The sequence below is a fragment of the Saccopteryx bilineata genome, chromosome 1 (genome assembly GCF_036850765.1).
Source record: "Saccopteryx bilineata isolate mSacBil1 chromosome 1, mSacBil1_pri_phased_curated, whole genome shotgun sequence".
Lineage (NCBI taxonomy): Eukaryota > Metazoa > Chordata > Mammalia > Chiroptera > Emballonuridae > Saccopteryx > Saccopteryx bilineata.
This window is the reverse complement of record NC_089490.1, coordinates 211,159,878-211,178,954: the sequence shown is the minus strand read 5'-3', so window position 1 is coordinate 211,178,954 and position 19,077 is coordinate 211,159,878. Positions and strand designations below refer to the sequence as shown.

The 19,077-nt window shown below is 42.7% G+C and overlaps 1 protein-coding gene, 1 long non-coding RNA gene and 1 other non-coding gene across 3 annotated transcripts in view; 2 read left to right on the top strand and 1 right to left on the bottom strand.

The window, feature by feature from the left end:
* The window catches only part of LOC136308019 (uncharacterized), a 172,941-nt gene that overhangs the window by 122,754 nt on the left and 31,110 nt on the right, over positions 1-19,077 (top strand). The gene's annotated exons all lie outside the window — the stretch shown is intronic.
* The window catches only part of ABCB10 (ATP binding cassette subfamily B member 10), a 34,256-nt gene that overhangs the window by 4,252 nt on the left and 10,927 nt on the right, over positions 1-19,077 (bottom strand). Inside the window, exons 4-11 of the mRNA XM_066235012.1 lie at positions 16,436-16,570; positions 15,506-15,652; positions 14,340-14,475; positions 9,893-9,988; positions 8,641-8,850; positions 6,430-6,509; positions 4,877-5,057; positions 2,299-2,342 (exon numbers count right to left, since the gene is read on the bottom strand). Coding sequence (XP_066091109.1) covers positions 2,299-2,342; positions 4,877-5,057; positions 6,430-6,509; positions 8,641-8,850; positions 9,893-9,988; positions 14,340-14,475; positions 15,506-15,652; positions 16,436-16,570 — 1,029 coding nt within the window. The remainder of the gene's footprint in view (positions 1-2,298; positions 2,343-4,876; positions 5,058-6,429; positions 6,510-8,640; positions 8,851-9,892; positions 9,989-14,339; positions 14,476-15,505; positions 15,653-16,435; positions 16,571-19,077) is intronic.
* TRNAD-GUC (transfer RNA aspartic acid (anticodon GUC)) lies at positions 12,543-12,618 on the top strand. Its single transcript has one exon. It is a non-coding gene; the product is annotated as a tRNA-Asp (tRNA).

Sequence of the window (19,077 nt, the reverse complement as noted above, 5' to 3'; positions counted from 1 at the left end):
CACGCATGGTGCAAATGGCTTTTTCCAGTCTACCTGAATCATTACCAGCTAGAAGCAGTGGTCATTGGGACTTGGACATGAGCTGCAAAGTATAGAAGGGTGACAACAATTCCATTGCCATGTGGACTTTTCCTGTGGGGAACTTTCCTGGACTCCTGCTCCCTGTGACAGCTCCTAACAGACTGAACTGTGGTTGGGTTGCATTTTTCAGGGATTTGGCATGGTGATGGGGCCAACTTGGACTTGGTGAACATGTTAAGGACACTACTTTTTTATGGATCCTTACTGTATTGGCCAAGAGTTTGCTTAAAGGCTTTTAATCACTGTAAAAAAAAAAAAAAATAGAGGACTGGATGAAGAAGATGGGGCACATATACACCATGGTATACTATTCAGCTAGGAGAAATGATGACATCGGATCACTTAAAGCGGAATGGTGGAGTCTTGGTAACATTGTGCGGAGTGAAATAAGCGAATCAGAAAAAAACAGGAACTGCAGGATTCCATACATTGGTGGGACATAAAAGCGAGACTAAGAGGCATGGACAGGAGTGTGGTGGTTATGGGGGGTGGGGGGGGAAGGAGGGAGAGGGGGAGGGGGAGGGGTACAGAGAGAACTGGATGGAGGGTGACGGAGGACGATCTCTCCTCGGGTGATGGGTATGCAACAGAACTAAATGACAAGATAACCTGGAAATGTTTTCTTTGAATGTATGTACCCTGATTTATTGATGTCACCCCATTAAAATAAAAATTTATTTATAAAAAAAAAAAAAAAAAGAATCTACACTCTCAAGGTCCTGCTTAGAGTTAGGAGTATCATGTAAAACAGAAAAACATAAGACTAAGCTGATGTGTGCAACACATTAAATTCTAACTCTGCCTAGGAGTTTATCACAAGAAATGAAAACATATCCATACCATTCATTTGCAGCAGCGCTAGTTACAATGGCCCCAAACTGGAAACAACCCAAATGTTCATCATCCAGTGAATGGATAAACAAATCATAGGTTAGCCCCACAAAGGAATACTACTCAGCAATGGAAAGGAATAAAGTTCTCACATAGGCCACCACATGGAGGAATGGAAAAAAACATTATGCTAGTAAAAGAAACTAGATGCAAAAGACCTTATCTTGTCTGATTCCATTTATTTCCAAATATCAGAAAGGGGAATCAAGACAGAGAGCTGATTAGTGGCAGCCTGAGGCTGGGGCTGGGAATGGGGAAAGGCTATAAATAGCTATAAGGGGTCTTTTTAGGGTGATAGAAACATTCTTAAAAAATGTTCTTTTTTGTTTTGATTGTGTGATGGTTGAATAACTGTAAATTTACTAAAAGTAATTGAAAGTACACTAAAAATTAGTGAACTTTATGGCATGTAAATTATGCTTCAATAAAGCTTTTTAAAAAATCACCTATAAATCTGAGGAGAGTGGTTAAATAACATAGGGGAAGACTATCATTTCCTAAAAATACAATGTCTGACTTTCAAGGAAAATGGTTTTTCCTTCACCTCTTAGAAGTCTTATATAAGGAGCCCTGGCGAGTTGGCTCAGCGGTAGAGCATCTGCCTGGTGTGTGGAAGTCCTGGTCCAATTCCCAGTCAGAGCTCACAGGAGAAGCGACTATCTGCTTCTTCTCTATTCCCCCACCCCCATCTCTCTCTCTTTTCCTCCCACAGTCATGGCACAAATGGTTCTAGGAAAAGTTGGCCCTGGATGCTGAGGATGGCTATATGGCCTTGCCTCAGGCACTAAACTAGTTTGGTTGCCAAGCAACGGAGCGGTGGCCCAGACAGGCAGAGCACTGCCTGGTAGGGGGCTTGCTGGGTGGACTCCTGCTAGGGCACATGTGGGAGTCTGTCTCTGCCTCCCTGGTTTCACTTAATAGAATTTTTTTAAAAAGTCTTATACAAGTATTTCAAGTCAGTATTATTCAGTTGAGCACTGATTACCAATTCTACAAGGAAGCATACTTGTACTGTTCTGCTATTTTGATACAATCACTATTTCACTAATTAGACTCTATGTTTCTTGATGGAAGGCCCATGTATTAAACTTTTCTCCCTCTGTCAACACTAGCACAGTACTGGCCTGATACCCAAGAAATACTTGTTAAGTTTGGACAACATGCACTCAGTCGGGCTCCTCACTCTTCTTTCATCAGAACTGTCAACCATGCATCCACCCTCCACTTCCAAAAAAAAAGAAAGAAGAAAAATAGTAAGTTACAAATTACAAGGTCTCTAATTAAAAACAGTAACAAAAAATCCCAGCCAAGTGGCTTGCGGCTTACCTTAAGCAGAGCTCGGGCAATTGCAATCCGCTGTTTCTGTCCACCTGACAATGACAGTATTTTTTTTTTTAAATTGAAAGCTGTAACAAAAATTCTTGGTAATGGGCTTTTCTGATAAGCCCTGTGGCAATGTGAAGGCAGCTCCTTCCAGTTAGTCATAGCTAAGATAGCTGGTCGGACAAAAATCTGTTTCTAAATATATTGTCTCCTCATTAACCTCAAAGTTAATAATAACAATTATTATCATAGCTTACATTAATTGAGGCATTCCTATGTACCATTCATTTTCTAAATGCATTATACATATCATTTCATTTAGTCTTTAAAAAATCCTATGAAGTGGATCCTATTTCTATTCCCTTTTTACAGATGAAAAACTGAGGCACAAGATAACCTATGCAAGGTACCACAGTCGCTTTGTGGCAGAGCTGAGGTCTGAACCTACACAGTGCGGGGCTATGCTTTAACCACTACACACACTGCCCCTTAATAGAACACCCATAGCTGGGAAAGCAGAAGCTCAGGATGTCCAGAGGTACGTGCAATGGACAGGAGCAGAGGGCATCAGTGATGCTGGGATCGGTCATTCTACCTCCGAGCACTACTGACACCTTCCACTTTCATGTCACGCTCCTGGCCTGGGGAAGAACTGTATACAGAATGGTTAGTGTATGCGTGAAATTGGAGGTAACACAGTAAGCCACACCAATACCCCCTCTATACAGCACAGATTCTACTGAAAGCAAGGAAGCAGACTGGAGGGTGGCACTGGGGAAATGCAGACAGGACAGGAGGAGGTGAACATAAGTCTGTGATAACTCCCCTTCCTTACCTCTGTCTCTATCACCCTTCCTCCTTTCCTCCAGGGGACACTATTCCTAAGTCACCACTGGTAAAGTCTCAGAGAGCAGTACTCAAGACACACTCCTCCCAACCTTTTTCGTAATAGAAACCCAATCTCATTTTTGGAGATGAAATCATTCCTTTTTGATTGATTTTATTGGCTGAAAATACTTATTAATAGTAACTCTTGGACATGAGGTTATTTCATCTAAAAGAAGGTCATCATTTATAGCTGAAATGTGTGATGCTGCTCAGACAAGCGACCCTGTGCTCCCCTTGAGGGAGCAGGGAAGTGCTTTCTCTCCCACCTCTCAGACCAGTGAGTGTGCCGGGGGCACTAGGGCAGGTCATTCGAGTAGCCAGCTGAGGGCTTCCTCTGCTAGGAGAAACCCTCCATGCCAGTTAGTACACTGGGTACCTACTGCTACGTGCCCTTTCTTTCTTGAAAGCCAGTGTGGATGGAACCCTCTGGTGATGTCACTCTGAAATGGAGCTCGAGTACCCTGGGAGAGGAACAGACATGCAGAATCTGTTCCCGGGGAGAAGGTGACGTGCTCACAGGACAGAGCACAGGTAGCTCCCGCCCCCATTCCTCCATGTCAATAATGTCACCAGGAGCAGCTCCAGCTGGTTTTCTTCTGGGGACACATTTCAGATGCAATAGCAGTTCATGTTACACAGCAATATCTAATTCTCCTTCTGGAACTTCGTAAATCTAGCAAAAACATTTTTCCTCTACTGTCAATAGTTATAAAAAGCCATACACAATAAACTTAAACCATCTTGTGTTAAGTTTTCTGTGGTTAACCCTCAAATAACAAGTTCAGTGTTGAACAGGACTCCTGCTTTACTCCCACCCAGCAGCCCTCACCGTGATGTGGGGTCTCCCACCCCTGCTAAGGCCCTTGCACTGCTGGAGAGCTCACTATCATGGAAGGGAGCATTTCAGTATTTATAATGAAAAAAAAAAAATAAATAAATTTAAAAATTTATTTCCCACATCTGCACTCTGATGCAATAGAAAATAAGTTTTCTTTTCCCTCCTGAAAGTCTAGTACCCACAACCTAAGACAACCTGCCAGGTGTGCTTTGATGTCACAGGGAACAGCGATAGTGTGTCCCCCATTTGTCTGGTGCAGGGCACAGCAAATGATGCCATGGGCCAGGTCTGGGCCAGGACCTCTTTGTGCACGGCCCTCCAGCTAAGAATGGCTTTATATTTTACTCAGTTCTTTAAAAAACCAACAAAGAAGAATACTATGTGACAGAGACTACATGTGGCCCATCAAAACTAAAATATTTATTTCTCTCTGGCCCTTTATTGAAGAAGTTTGTCACCCTTGGCCGAACATGCACAGTAAAAACTAGGGGATTAAAGAACTCTTTCCATTTCAATTCTGTTCCTGATTCATCTCTGCTTCCCTGAACAAAACCCGCCACCCTGTATCTGTCTTATTTTCTACAGTTTTCAACGACCTCGGGTTGCAAAACATCTTTTTTCAGATGAGAAAAAAAGCTGCTGTGGCTGACTGCTACTCAGTGGGACACTCAGTGGGAACATCTTTTGGGTAAAAACTGAAGGAAACTGAGGAGCTGTCCACATGCAAAAGAGATTTAGAAAGTGGACAGTCTAATTTCATAAACTCTGAGAACAAAAGCCTAATTAAAAAGTAATATTGCAACACGACATGTTTGGAGCAGAGACTTTTTGTTACAAAGCAGCAATAAGAGGTACCTGAAAGGAGAACGCCCTTTTCTCCGACCACAGTGTTGTACCCTTGAGGGAAATTCCGGATGAAAGCAGCTGCGTTGGCCGCGTCAGCCACTTTCTGCACCTGCTCGACAGTCACCAAGGAAGGGTCATCTGCACCATAAGCGATGTTCTCAGCAATTGAGCAAGAAAACAAAATTGGTTCCTACACATTGTAAATAAAACATATTTATCGCAGCTGTCAAAACAGACTTCACACATGTCTAGTAAATATAGTGGAGCTTAGTATAGTACTTGTATCTAGGAAGCTATTAAATTGCTCCCACAGAATAGATGCTATTTTCTTGGTTCTACTTCTTCATTCTCCATAAATTCACCCAGCAGACTTAAAAAAAAAAGTGCATGTATTACCATAAACAGGATTGATTTTATTGTGTGTAGTTCTCACAACGCTGAAGGCAGTGAGATCCCACAGTAGATGCCTGCACGGCGCCTGGCACACAGTAGGCACTTCATAAATGCAAGCTCCCTTTCCTGGGGAACTGTGAGGCACTGGAAGACCATCTGCATTTCCCAGCCACCTGCCTTCCTCTGAGGACATTCCTTTTTAAAATGTACACAAACTAGATGGAAATATGACACTGTGACAGAACTCTGTGGAATGATTCTAAAAAGCAAACTTCCATCTTTGCTCCATCCCATAAATATGCACCGCTGATATCCTTACATTACTGAGAGACCCCATCTCTGCCCTACCTGCCCCCAACCCAGTAGAAGGGGCTGAGGATAAGGTCTGTGGGGACGCTTAGAAGCAGAGGCTCAGGTCTGCTGTGCACACACCCTGAATGAAAATATAAACAGCTGTGTCAATGTCCCTGCGCCACGTGGTCTTATGAAAACAGCCTCATGGAAGTGACCATATTACATTAACATACTGCCTTGAAAATAGAAACCTCTCGTAGGGGGACCCTGGCTCTTTTGTACCATAGTCTTGTCTTGCTTTTTGCTAAATTCCTTTATACCCAGCAGGAGACTCTGATAAAACGGGAGTTGGGAAAGTCTGTAGAAGCTAAACAGTTAGCTTCTCTCCCCATCTTCTAAGCCAGTGGTTTTCAGTCTTTTTACACTAGGGGACCAGTGAAAATAGGAGAATTATTTGGGGAACCGCTAAGACAGAAATCACCTGAGAGCATAAGGGAATTTGACTAAGATCATTAGGTCTGTGATCCTTATACAATATCAGGGTGGTTAACTCTTTTGCAGACCAGCACAAAATTTCTGGTGGAGCAGTCCAAGAACTGGCAGTTGAAAAACACTATTCTAGACTATCTGCATTACTAATCTGTGTCAGCCCTGCTTTTGTAAAAAGGCAACGCTTCTACTGGTTAATGTGTTGAAAGTCTTGAGGAAACAGCACTCTATATAACTGTATATATACAACCTACATGTGAGGCTAGTTTAACACATCTGGGAAACTTCCACTCCTTCTCTTTTGAGAGACCCAAGACCAAGCAACAAACAACGACAAAAGCAATTTTAAAAGAAAGTACAGTAAAAATAAATCCCTTTCCTCCTACCTGACTCACTGTCCCAATGTTGGATCTCAGCCAGAGTGGATTTAGCTGACGGATATCACGACCATCAAGACTGATAGTTCCTTGTAAGAAGGAAGGAAAGTCACTGAGTGTCATGGGGCCAATAACTAATGTAAACACAGAAAGGATCTGGTGGGAAAATTCCAGACTCAGTTTTTAAAAGATTAAAAGTATACTCAAAATCTCCAAACAGAATTTAACCTCAACATGTCTCCAGGAATTTCTGAGCTACAAGGGCCTTTCTGGATAGCCCACGTCCACTGTCCCTGCAGTGGTTAGCAAACTGGCCCATCGCACTCCTCCATCTGCCTTCCTGCCTAGGCTGCGCAGAGCTTCCCAAAGTCCCTGGAGAAATGCAGGGATCTGCAGTAAGATGCACCTGTGAAGCTTTGATTCTCGAGATTTATGTGGGAAAGGTACGACCTGGGAGGTGTCCACCTGCATAAATACTGGCAGAGGTGACAGCTTTGAGGCTGGCATCTGTGACAGTGGCTGCCTAATTCTTCAGCCTTCTGACCATGTCACCATCAGCAACTACCTTGAAGGCCTGGTTCTGCAGTAAAGTTCTGGGAAGTGTCCTGGAAGTCCAACCTCGCCAGTGAATTTTGAACTCTTTTATTACTCATTAAGATACCCCTTCCTGTAGAACTTGGAGGAGATTCTGTTAACTGAAACTAAGAATCTGATGGATACTGTGGCAGAGCTTCTAAATAATGGGATGTAACTCTGACTTTAGCTAACAGAATTAATTCTACTGAGTGAGGGCACTCAATAATGCTGTAAACTTCCATAAGCTGGCAAAACCCTGAGGTCTTTGATTTAAACGTTTAAGTGATCTAGATGCTACACAAGGCAGGGATTGAAGCACAGTTTCTTTTCTCCACGATTTATGCACTGTGATGAAGAAACTAGAGAGCCAACATTTTGACTTTGCTTCCACCACCTAACTAGGATTTTTCTGAACTCAGAATTTTATAGCAAGTAGAGAGTAAATCAAGATTTCAGAGGCAAGCAGTACAGTGACACCCACTGTACACAGCTGGTGATTCTGTGCATCAGGATCTGCAAGTCAGAAAAATTATCTGGCACATAACTAGTTCTCACATTGTCTTAAACAAACAATATAGGTACAAAGACCATAAGATGTCTGGCCTGTGGTGGCACAGTGGATAGAGCGTCGACCTGGAACACTGAGGTCACCGGTTTGAAATGCTGGGCTGTCTGTTCAGGGCACACATGACAAGCAGCAAGCAAGCAATGGAGAACTAAAGTGAAGCAACTAGGAGTTGATACTTCTTGCCCAACCCCGTAAAATCAATAAATAATAATAATAAAAAGAGATCACAAGATGTATTTTTAAATTCATGATTTGATTTTTACTAACAATTGTTTTCTTGCTGAAAAACATAATTTTCTCAATTCAAAATTAAACCAATACATATATCATATCTACTCCAGGATGTGATATAAAAAAAGATATTTGTGGGGTGATGGATATAAACTTAACCTACTGTGATCATTTTGCAATATATACAATTACCAAATCATTATGTTGTATACCTGAAATATATGTCAATTATATATCAATAAAAAGGATATTAAGAAGTAAAACATGTGTTCTTTGCTATAAAAGATGCTCCAGTCTAGTTAAAATAAAACCAGAATGAGAAAGCTACATAAGCAAATTTCTGATTTCTCAAGAAGCTTCAATGCAGCTATCACAGAGAAGGGGTCACTGAGTGGCAGACACCGTGTGCATGGGGACCACTGAGTTCCTGGGGGGCTCCATGGGCTCCTGCATGAGCTTAGCAGCTGGCTGAGTGGCACCTGCTACATGGTGCTGGGTGGTGGGCATGGTGCTTGTAGCTGCTAAACAGCTCCCCCAGCCCCCCCCCCCCTGGGAGGGGCTCAGGAGACCCCCACATGGGATATGAGAAGGAAGAATTCAGGATGTCACTCAGGACTTGAAGAGGTCTGAGGGAAATATACAAAATGCCTGAAGGACCTTCTGAAGGAAGTTCTGTGACCCTAAAAATGACACCTTTCTTGAAGAGATTTCTTTCCTGGGGACAATCCCTTTGGCATTCAGAACTCTCAGCCTCCAAGTCTTTGCACAGTCTGACCTCTTTCAGGACACAGGAGTCGGAGGGCTCAGGACAGTTCTCCTGCCCTACAATGTGGTGAACTACTCACCGGAAATGGGGTCATAAAACCTCAGCAGGAGAGAAACCACTGTGGATTTGCCGGAACCACTCGGGCCAACCAGTGCTGTGATGGATCCTGATGGGATGGAAAGGCTGAAATCCTGGAATATGGACACCTCTGGGCGAGCAGGGTAGGTGAAATGCACATTTTTAAACTCCAAAGCACCCTGAAAGTTTTTCTCATTCAAGATAAGCCCGTCTGAAACATAAAATGAAATATGAATTACTTAATGCAAAGATCAAAGTCACAGCTGAACTCAGTTCCCTTTTGCTAACTACAGAAGGCAGCCCCACTATAGCTCAGCCCAGAGTAGGAGCTCTCCGAGCACGTCAGAAGCCTCTGTCTAATGTCTCTTCTGAGCCTGCTCTGCATACACTGGATCCAAGAAGCTATATATCTGTGGTCCTGTTTGATTCGCACAGCCCTGAGAAGTAGAAATTACAATCCCAGCTCTACTGACAGGATCCTGCGGCTTAGAGACAACAACCTGCCCAAGCTATTAAGTCCTGAAGTTAGCTTTCACCCTCCCTATGCTACCGCCTCTGTAGCTCCCTTGCTCCAGGATTACGTGGGCATTACACAACAGCTGTGGAGCCAGAGGAGATCAGGGGCTATGCTCTCCTGGTATGACCCTGGGTTATTTCCTCCAGCCTATGATACTGGAGAATACTGGGTGTTCACGAACAAGGACCTAGGGATCAGTGAGTGTTTGGGAGTGGTTACTGCTCACAGCTCCTTCTCCTGAGCCCTGGGTACTGGCTTCCAGGGAAACAGCTGGTGAAGGAGATGGTTCTAGACAATTAGCACCAGCATTCCTCACTCCACCCCCAAAAGCCAAAAAAATTAGAGGTTTTTATATGTGTGATGCCTCTTGCTCTCCTGTCCCCACACAAACATCAAAATCCCTAAGGAAAATGAATCTGGGAACTGTCAAGGGCCCTTCCTACTGGCACACCTGGCTGCCATTCTGCTGTCTGTGGTACCAAACCACCTGCAGGGCAGTAAACAGTGGGCGGCACACCATGTAGTCAGCCCTGTGCTGTCAGGGACATCCCTGGGCCCTCCAGTAGCTGTCTTTCCTCTCTTACTGTCCGCCTCTCTGATGACCCTTTCCTGCATGTGGCAGGAATGACATACCTGTCATGCTCATCCTTCACAGGCAGGGCAGGGAGCTGGCCTAACTGTCCAAAGCCGCTTTTCTTGAATCCCAGCGAAAGGAAGCAATGCGTCTCAGACTCACCATTGAAAGGGAGCTCGGGCTTTCTCTCCAGGAGCTCCCAGAGGCGGCCCCCGGCACCCAGTCCTTTCATCAGCTCCGAGTAGAAAGAGCTCAGACCTGAGGATGAGAAGCTGACATCCATCACTGGTACCAGGACACAGCCATCTGCTACTTCCATCTGGGAAAGGCAACAACTTGTTTTTAATATAAAATCTGTTACTTTCAAAACAGGTTTTGAGGCAGCTACCTGGGAATCCATGTTCAGAATTCCCTGTCTCACACCCTTGTTTTCCTTCAGCTTCTCCCCCTCCAATTTCTTTGATTTCAAATAAGGATTTAATGGTTGATGAGGGGATTTACAAATACTTAGAGCCATACTAATCAACTACTGAATTAAAATCACAATGTTACAGAGAAAATTCTACCTTGTCAAAAACATAGCCATATAGATACAATATATAATGCTTATCCTATACTTAAAAGGAAAAGAAAATATCCCAATATTCATTTTAAATTCATATCCACAAAGAACAAATCTCCCTTTCAAGCACAGAAAAATTCAGTTTTTACTAGGCTAACAACTAGAAAGAAATTTGGTAACATGAAATATTCCAAGAACCTCTTAAAGTCTCTTTTGTCCCTGGTCAGCAGGTTCTTTTATTGATGGTTTCCTTCACTGTGCAGAAACTTTTTAATTTGATGTAGTCCCATTTATTTTTTTCCTTTGTTTCCTTTGCTCATAATGATGTAGCAACAAACAAACAAACAAACAAAAAACCCCAGTATTGCTAGGGTTGATATTCAAGAGAGTTTACTGCTTATGTTTTCTCCTAGGAGTTTTATGGTTTTAGGTCTTACATTTAAGTCTTTAATATATTTTGAGTGTACTTTTGTATATGATGGAAGAGAGTGGTACAGTTTCTCTTGTCTTTCTTTTTCTTTTTTTGCATATATATGGTTTTTCCAACATTATTTATTGAAAAGACTGTCATTTCCACATTGTATATTCTTGTCTCCCTTGTGGTCGATTAATTGCTCACATAATCGTGGGTTAATTTCTAGGCTCTCTGACTTGAATATACATTTCCCTAAAGAAGATATACAGATAGCCAACAGACATGAAAAGATGCTCAACTAATCATCAGGGAAATGCAAATCAAAACTACAACAAGATATCACATCATACCTGTCAGAATGGTCATTATGAAAAGTCAACAAATATTAAGGATTGGGTAGAATGTGAAAAATGGGAATTTGTATGCACTGTTGGTGGGATTGTAAAATGCTTCAGCATTTTATGGAAAGCAGTATGGAGGGTCCTCAAAAAGTACAAAAATAGGCCTGACCTGTGGTGGTGCAGTGAATAAAGTGTTGACCCGGTAGGCTGAGGTTGCAGATTGAACTCCCAGGCTTGCCTGGTCAAGGCACATACAAGAAGCAACTATAGATTGGTGCTTCTCACTCCTTCTCTCTTCCCTCTCTAAAAATCAATATAATACATATTTTTTAAAGTGAAAAATAGAACTACCATATGACCCAGTGATTCCACTTCTTCGGCATTTATACAAAGCAAACGAAAACACTAATTTGAAAAGATATATGCACTCTTATGTTCACTGCAGCATTACTCGAAATAGCCAAGATATGGAAGTATCAAAGGTGTCCACTGATAGATAAACAGATAAAGAAAATATGGTATATATAGACAGTGGAATATTATTCAGCCATAAAAAGTGAAATCTCACCATTTGTGACAACATGGATGGACCTAGAGGGTATTATACTAAGTGAAATAAATCAGAGAGAGAAAGACAATACTATATAACTCCACTTACATGTGGATGCTACAAAAAAAAACACATTCACAGATACAAAGAAAAATATGATAATTGCCAGAGGTAGATATAGGGATGGGTGAAAAAGATGAAGGAAACGAGGTACAGCCTGACCAGGTGGTGGCGCAATGGATAGAGCATTAGACTGGGATGCAGAGGACCCACATTCAAAACCCTCCAGGTCACTGGCTTGAGCGTGGGATCATAGACATGACCACATAATTGCTGGCTTGAGCCCAGAGGTTGCTGGCTTGAGCAAAGGGTCACCCGCTCTGCTGTAGCCCCCTGGTCAGGACACATATGAGAAAGCAATCAATGAACAACTAAGGTGCCACAACTGATGCTTCTCATTTCTCTCCCTTCCTGTCTGTTCCTATCTGTCCCTCTCTTTGTCACACAAAAAAAGAAGAGGTACAAAGTTTCAGTTATAAAATAAATGTCATGAGGATATAATGTACAGCACAGGTAATACAGTCAATTATATTGTAATAAGTTTGTTAATGTCAGATGGTTACTAAACACATTGTGGTGATCATATCATTAGGTCACAAATGCAGAATCACTATGAACACCTAAAATTACTAAAATATTGTATGTCAACTGTACTTTACTAAAAAATAAATTTACCTTTGAACTAATTCATAATTAAATAATTAATGATTTAATTAATGACTTAAACTCCAAGTACATTGGTCCTCGTCAACTGCCAGAACATACACTTGTAACACTTTCCCACAAGCTGAAAACATGCAATTCAAATATTTTTCCTAAGGTATATTGGTGCATGTATTTGTGTATATCTGTGCAAGATGCTGTGGATTAAAACTTTCAGGTTGGCCCTGGCCGGTTGGCTCAGTGGTAGAGCGTCGGCCTGTCGTGCAGAAGTCCCGGGTTCGATTCCTGGCCAGGGCACACAGGAGAAGCGCCCATCTGTTTCTCCACCCCTCCCCCTCTCCTTCCTCTCTGTCTCTTTTTTCCCCTCCCACAGCCGAGGCTCCATTGGAGCAAGGATGGCCTGGGCGCTGGGGGTGGCTCCTTGGCCTCTGCCGCAGGCGCTGGAGTGGCTCTGGTCGCTGCAGAGAGACGCCCTGGAGGGGCAGAGCATCGCCCCCTGGTGGACAGAGCGTCGCCCTCTGGTGGGCGTGCCGGGTGGATCCCGGTCGGGCGCATGCGGGAGTCTGTCTGACTGTCTCTCCCCGTTTCCAGCTTCAGAAAAATACAAAAAAAAACCCCCCCAAAACAAACAAACAAACAAAAAAACTTTCAGGTTGTATTAAAAATGCATTGGTAAGAAATAGGCCCAGGCCTGACCTGTGGTGGCGCAGTGGATAAAGCATTGACCTGAAAATGTTAAGGTCGCCGGTTTGAAACCCTGGGCTTGCCTGGTCAAGGCACATATGGGAGTTGATGCTTCCAGCTCCTCCCCCCTTCTCTCTCTCTCTGTCTCTCCCTTTCCTAAAATGAATAAATAAAACAATTAAAAAAAAAATACTTTCTTTAAAAAAAAAAAAAAAAAAAAAAAGAAAGAAATAGGCCCAGGCAAATATAGTCAACTGATCTTTGATATATGGGCAAAAGTAATTCAGTGGAATAAAGATAGTCTTCAACAAATAATGCTGGAACAACTGAATGTCACATGTGAAAAATGAATCTAGACACAGACATTACACCCTTCACAAAAATTAATTCGAAATGAATTAGAGACCAAAATGTAAAATCTTCTATTGTCTAGAAGATAATATAGGAGAAAACTGAAATGATTTTGTGTTCTGTGATGACTTTTCAAATATAACACCAAAAGTACAATACATGAAAGAAAAAATAAGTTAGACTTATTCTCACTTGCCTGCAGGTGTCTAAGGAATAGTTTCTACCTTTAACCAGTAGACAGAAAATTCTGAAAATAAAAATCTCACTCTGAGGTGGGTACTCAAGTTCCATTAATCAGACCTCACGCTATTTATCTAACCTTTCCACCTGGGTTTTCAAAGAGGGGAAGGAAATAAAAAAAGCAGGAAACCACTGACCCTTGTTGACTGGGGATGCAGGAAAGGTACTGAACAGAACACTTCACAGACTGCATACAGCTTGCCTGCCTGCACCACAAAGGGACAATAAGAACTGAACTCAGATTCTTAACAAAAATGAGCAATTCTGTTTCATGCACCTTCTAACTTATACTTTTTGATTGGTCATTAATTTTGAACATGGGTGACTGTGTACAAAGGACTTTTACTCTCTGGTGATTTGCCAGTCATGAAACAATCCCCACCACAGGACTGTGGGTTTCCTGTGCACACCTGTTTAGCATTGTCCTTCCTCCTCCCCACATTCATTCTATGAGAAAAGTGAATAAGCTTTGCACATCAGAAAATACTGCTCCAGAGTGACCCTGAGCTCAGTCAGCAACAAGTGGCCTCCAGAAATCCTAACTTCCCAACCAAGGCACTGTTTGCCTACATGGGAGGAGTACACTCATATCTTTCTTTTTTCTTTTGAAGTCACAATGGAATAACATTCTAGGAAATGGTTTTGTCAGGTGAAGTGAAGGGATAGAAAAGTAAAATTTTTGTTTCAGAAATTAGAATGTGATTTTCCACTTGTAACTCCCCAAGCCCATTTATATGATGTACCTCCAATGCTCACTCCAACCCAGAAAGCATACATGAGGAAGGAGGAGAGCTCGCCCACGCTCATCTGGGCGCCACCCATCAGCTGCCCTCCTTTGTACAGAACTGAGAGCACAATCAGGTTCCCGGAGAGCCCGGTCTGTCAATGAAGAAAACAGAAGTCAGGTGGGACCTAAAGACCCAAAATGCAAAAAGCATTAACATGGCCTATAATTTCTTTTCTGCATTTAACTAGCTCAGCAAGATTTTCCCAAAATACTGTGTTTTCACTTGAATTTCAAATAAAGAAATACTTTAAAAATATTGCAATATTGAAAGAAATAATCTCATCAACATGGAAACCTAGACACTAGGCATTCATCAGATTCCTATTTTACTCTATCTAATCAATTTGCAAAGGAAAAAAAGTTAAATTAAGGATTCTTTCCCTAACTAGAGGCAATGAATACAAAGTTAGCATGTGTGTTTATATATTCTAATGTGATTCACTGGACAAAGACTGGACGGAGAAGTTGGATTTGGATCTCTGATCTACCTTTAGCTGTGTTAGACATGTGGTCTCTTGTAATTGCTACCTTTTGGGCCTCTGCTTCCTATCTGTCAAATCATGGCCATTATTGAACCAGCTACAAAGTTCTTATCAGTCTGAACATCTGAATTTTCCTCCCTGGTAGTATTTTTTAGTTCAGCGTCTTATTTAAGTTCATAGTGATCAATATGATCAATTTTTTTATACTTCCTTTTTGAAATGCTCTTAGGTTATTAATCCTCAGTGGGTCTTGAACTGTCTGCATCAGAATGACATGGAGAATCTATTAAGGAAACAGAATGCTGGTCCCATCGCAGTCTCTGATTCAGCAGGTGTATGTGGAGCTGAGAGTCTGCACATCTCACCAGCTCCCAAGTGAAGCTGGTGTGGCTCATCTGAACTCTACTTTGAGAATCGGTGCTCGATCAAATACTGTTGCGTCTCACCACCTGCCGCCTTGTCTTTAATTACAGTATATTTACGTGTTTTCCTCTTCTTTCACAAAAATATTTTAAGGAAGGCAATTCTTAGACTTGAGGTAGAACAGAATAATTTTCTATTTATGGCAAGAGTCACAGCATAAAAATCTCTCCCAATGACATCATCTACATTTTTCACTCTTTCAGAACAATGTACTTACTGCCCCAAAGAAGCCAGCCCGGGCAAACGCTTCCTTCCTCGCCAGCTGCATCACACTGTCAACTTTGCTGGTGTATTTCTCCATTTCAGCCATTTCTTTTCCGAAGGATCGGACGGTTCTTATATTTCCAATACGTTCCTCAGCTAGCTGGGAGAATCACAAAACATTTCAGGGGGAGCAAAGTCATACTTCAAGATTTCTAGAGGCACAATTAAAATGTGGTTCTCATTTTTAAGACACTATTGATGGAAAGTTACTTGTGATATATGACTAAGTCAAACACAGGTTGCAAAGTAGAATACACAGAACAACTTTATTTTTGGAAACACAGACCTGTACATATGCACATCACATATAGAAGTAGACAGAAAGATGAACAGGAGGGTGGGTAGCTAAATACTGAAATATAGTTTTATGCGAAAAAAAGATATATAAAAAGGACAGACTCCAAAATGTTAATAATGCTAATTGAAAAGCAGGATTACAAAGGTTATTTTCTTTTTATATTTTCAAATTTTCAATTAGAAACATACATGCTTTTTGTAATATGAAAATATCACAATTATGTTTAATTTTTTTTTAAAAAGGCAACATTGGACAGCATTATAAAACTACCTTTATTAATTAAGGAAGAATAGTGTTATCCAGAAAGTGTTTTGAAAATATGATTAGATTTTTTGTCTGACAAGAAATAGTGATGGTAAGAAGTAAGAAGTCCATACACTGTTCAGTTAAGGTGGATCTACACTGACAAGTAGATAGTAATCTAGTCTAGAAGGCAGAACACTGTAGGTATCTAGGATCTGGGGGTCTAATGGAAGGACAACTAAGTACTTTTTGAAAAGCTTAAGCACATTGCTTGGGGTCTGCCCACTGGTGCTTTGGCTCTTAGCTCATTCAATGTAGACCATTCCAAGGAAGGGCCTTTACCTGAGTGGCTTGTGCCAGGGAATTCTGAGTGACTTTGGTCAGTTTCCGTAGATATCGTCCATAAATCACAGCAAGGATGGATATTAGAGGTACCACACTCAAAACAAAAGTGGCCAGATGAGGTGAGACAAAAAACTGTCGAAAACAAAAGCCAAAAGGTGTTTATTACACAGAATAGCAAGAAATTCTCATTACCTACTGTAGGTGTGTGTGTGTGTTTCAATGAAAAGACAGGCTTGAAGGTGTTATCTCGACATTGTATATCAGTATTGGTGGAGCTTTTCAGACATCTTCAATCTTCATAGAAACAATGGATATTCAGCATGCTACCCAGGAGTGATGTGAACCAGAGCTGCTGAAGAAAGGGTAGGAATACTCCACCCTCCATGCTGTATCAATGCTAGTACATGCTGTGTACATTAGACCATGACATTCAACAGCAGTGAAGGGGAGGAAGGATGGGAGCGAGGGAGGGAGGCCCGTTCTGCTCACGCTGCCCCAACCACACCAGGAATTCTATACTCAAGTCTGAGTTATATCAAGCACACGGAACAACCAGAACAATGAGTCCCACAGAAATGACCAAAAACACCCACATCCTATGATAGACAGATAAAAGAGAGTTGGTGGGAGGACACAACTAACAAGGGGAAGAAAATTCAGAGCAGTTCCCATGGCTCATGGACTATAGCAAGGTAAATGAGAACTCAGCATAAGGAGATTCCTAACAGTTGGAGCTGCTCAAAGAAGAAATAGCCAGCACCCTGGCCGGTTGGCTCAGTGGTAGAGCGTCAGCCTGGCGTGTAGAAGTCCTGGGTTCGATTCCCGGCCAGAGCACACAGGAGAAGCGCCCATCTGCTTCTCCACCCCTTCCCCTCTCCTTCCTCTCTGTCTCTCTCTTCCCCTCCCGCAGCCGAGGCTCCATTGGAGCAAAGATGGCCCGGGCGCTGGGGATGGCTCCTTGGCCTCTGCCCCAGGCGCTAGAGTGGCTCTGTTTGCAACAGAGCAACGCCCCGGAGGGGCAGAGCGTCGCCCCCTGGTGGGCGTGCTGGGTGGATCCCGGTCGGGCGCATGCAGGAGTCTGTCTGACTGTCTCTCCCCGTTTCCAGCTTCAGAAAAATACAAAAAAAAAAAAAAAAAAAAAAAAGAAATAGCCAATTATCAGAAGTAACATAGCAGGGTTTCCTGTCAACCCTGCAATTAGGTGATTGTATTTTAAGTGGTACTAGCATTTCTTCAACAAATTATTAAAATCTGCCAAATCTCATTTGCACAGAAAATAGTATAATCAGTACAAGGCTCTCCTAAAATGCTGAGAAAAAGTTGCAGAAATGTAAAGTAACAGACAAAACAACCAATCATTTGTTCATTTATTCATTCAACAACTTGTTACTGAATGCCTACCTGCAGCAAACAGTATTCTAGGCACCTGAGAAAGGATCCACATGGGGTTTTATCCAAGGGGACAGGGGACAGGGGACAGTGGACAGTGGAGAGGAAGCAGGTGAAAGACCTAGGGAATAAGTTCAGGTGTAATATGGTCTTAGAAGAGCAAGTGCACAGAGGCCACAAGGCAGGAATGGTCCACCCTGAGCAGATTAGCCACACAGCCCAGGAGGGCACTGGGATGGTGGTCACCACAGGATACGTGCAGGGGCAGTGACGCGACTAGGACAGGCCTGACAGATCTGGGGCCTGAATGCACCTAAGCACAAGAAAACCAAGTGCATAGGTGTCCTCTGCAGTGGGGCAGGAACATCCATCAGGTCCCCAGGAACTGAGTAGACTGTCCCAGAACTACCTACCCTCTTTCTCTGGTTCTTTGCTTAGTAATAACCTGTGAAGACTAATGCAGGGCCCTGTCACCACAAAGGAGTGCTGGAGTAGCCGGAGCACACATCTGAATGCTAGGAAGGAAGATCCCATGTCTAAACTACTAACCCAGCAGCAGGGCATAAACATGAGGTTCTTGGGAGTGGGCTCACCATAAACCAGGTCCGGGTAGCTGGGCAAGAGAAATGGAGCACACTTTTGTTTTTCCAGAGCTACAGGCCGGGTCCCAAGTGATGTTACTTCACAAGGCCCTGCTATGGGCCAAATGTTTGTGTCCCCTTGACATTCATATGTTAAAGCCCTAGCCCCAGTGTGGCTATATTGGAGATGGGCCTCTAAGAAAGTAATTAAGGTGAAATGAAGTTATAACAGTGGGGCCCTGACCCAATAGGATTAGTGTCCTTATAAGAAGAGCTACCAACAAACCTCATCTCTTCACACAAGCCCCGAGGAAGGGCCATGTGAGCATGCAGCAAGATGGCAGCTGCCTATAAGCCAAGGAAAGAGGCCTCAGAATGAACCTATTTTGCCAAGATTGTGATCTTGGGACTTCCCACCTCCAAAACTACGAGAAATAAATCTCAGTTCTTTGAGCCTCCCAGTCTGTGGTGCTTTGTTGTTCCAGCCTGAGGAGGCAATCCAGGGTTCCTTCCACCTGTTGCTTTTTTCTGCCTTTGCACATTCTCAGACAAGCCTGGTAACAATGTCATCCTTTCTAAATGACAGGTTCACTCTCCAGATTTCATTCTGGGGAGGACTCATTGAGGTGCAAGAGGACTTGTGGGAAGAAGTAGGCTCAGGGTTCCTGT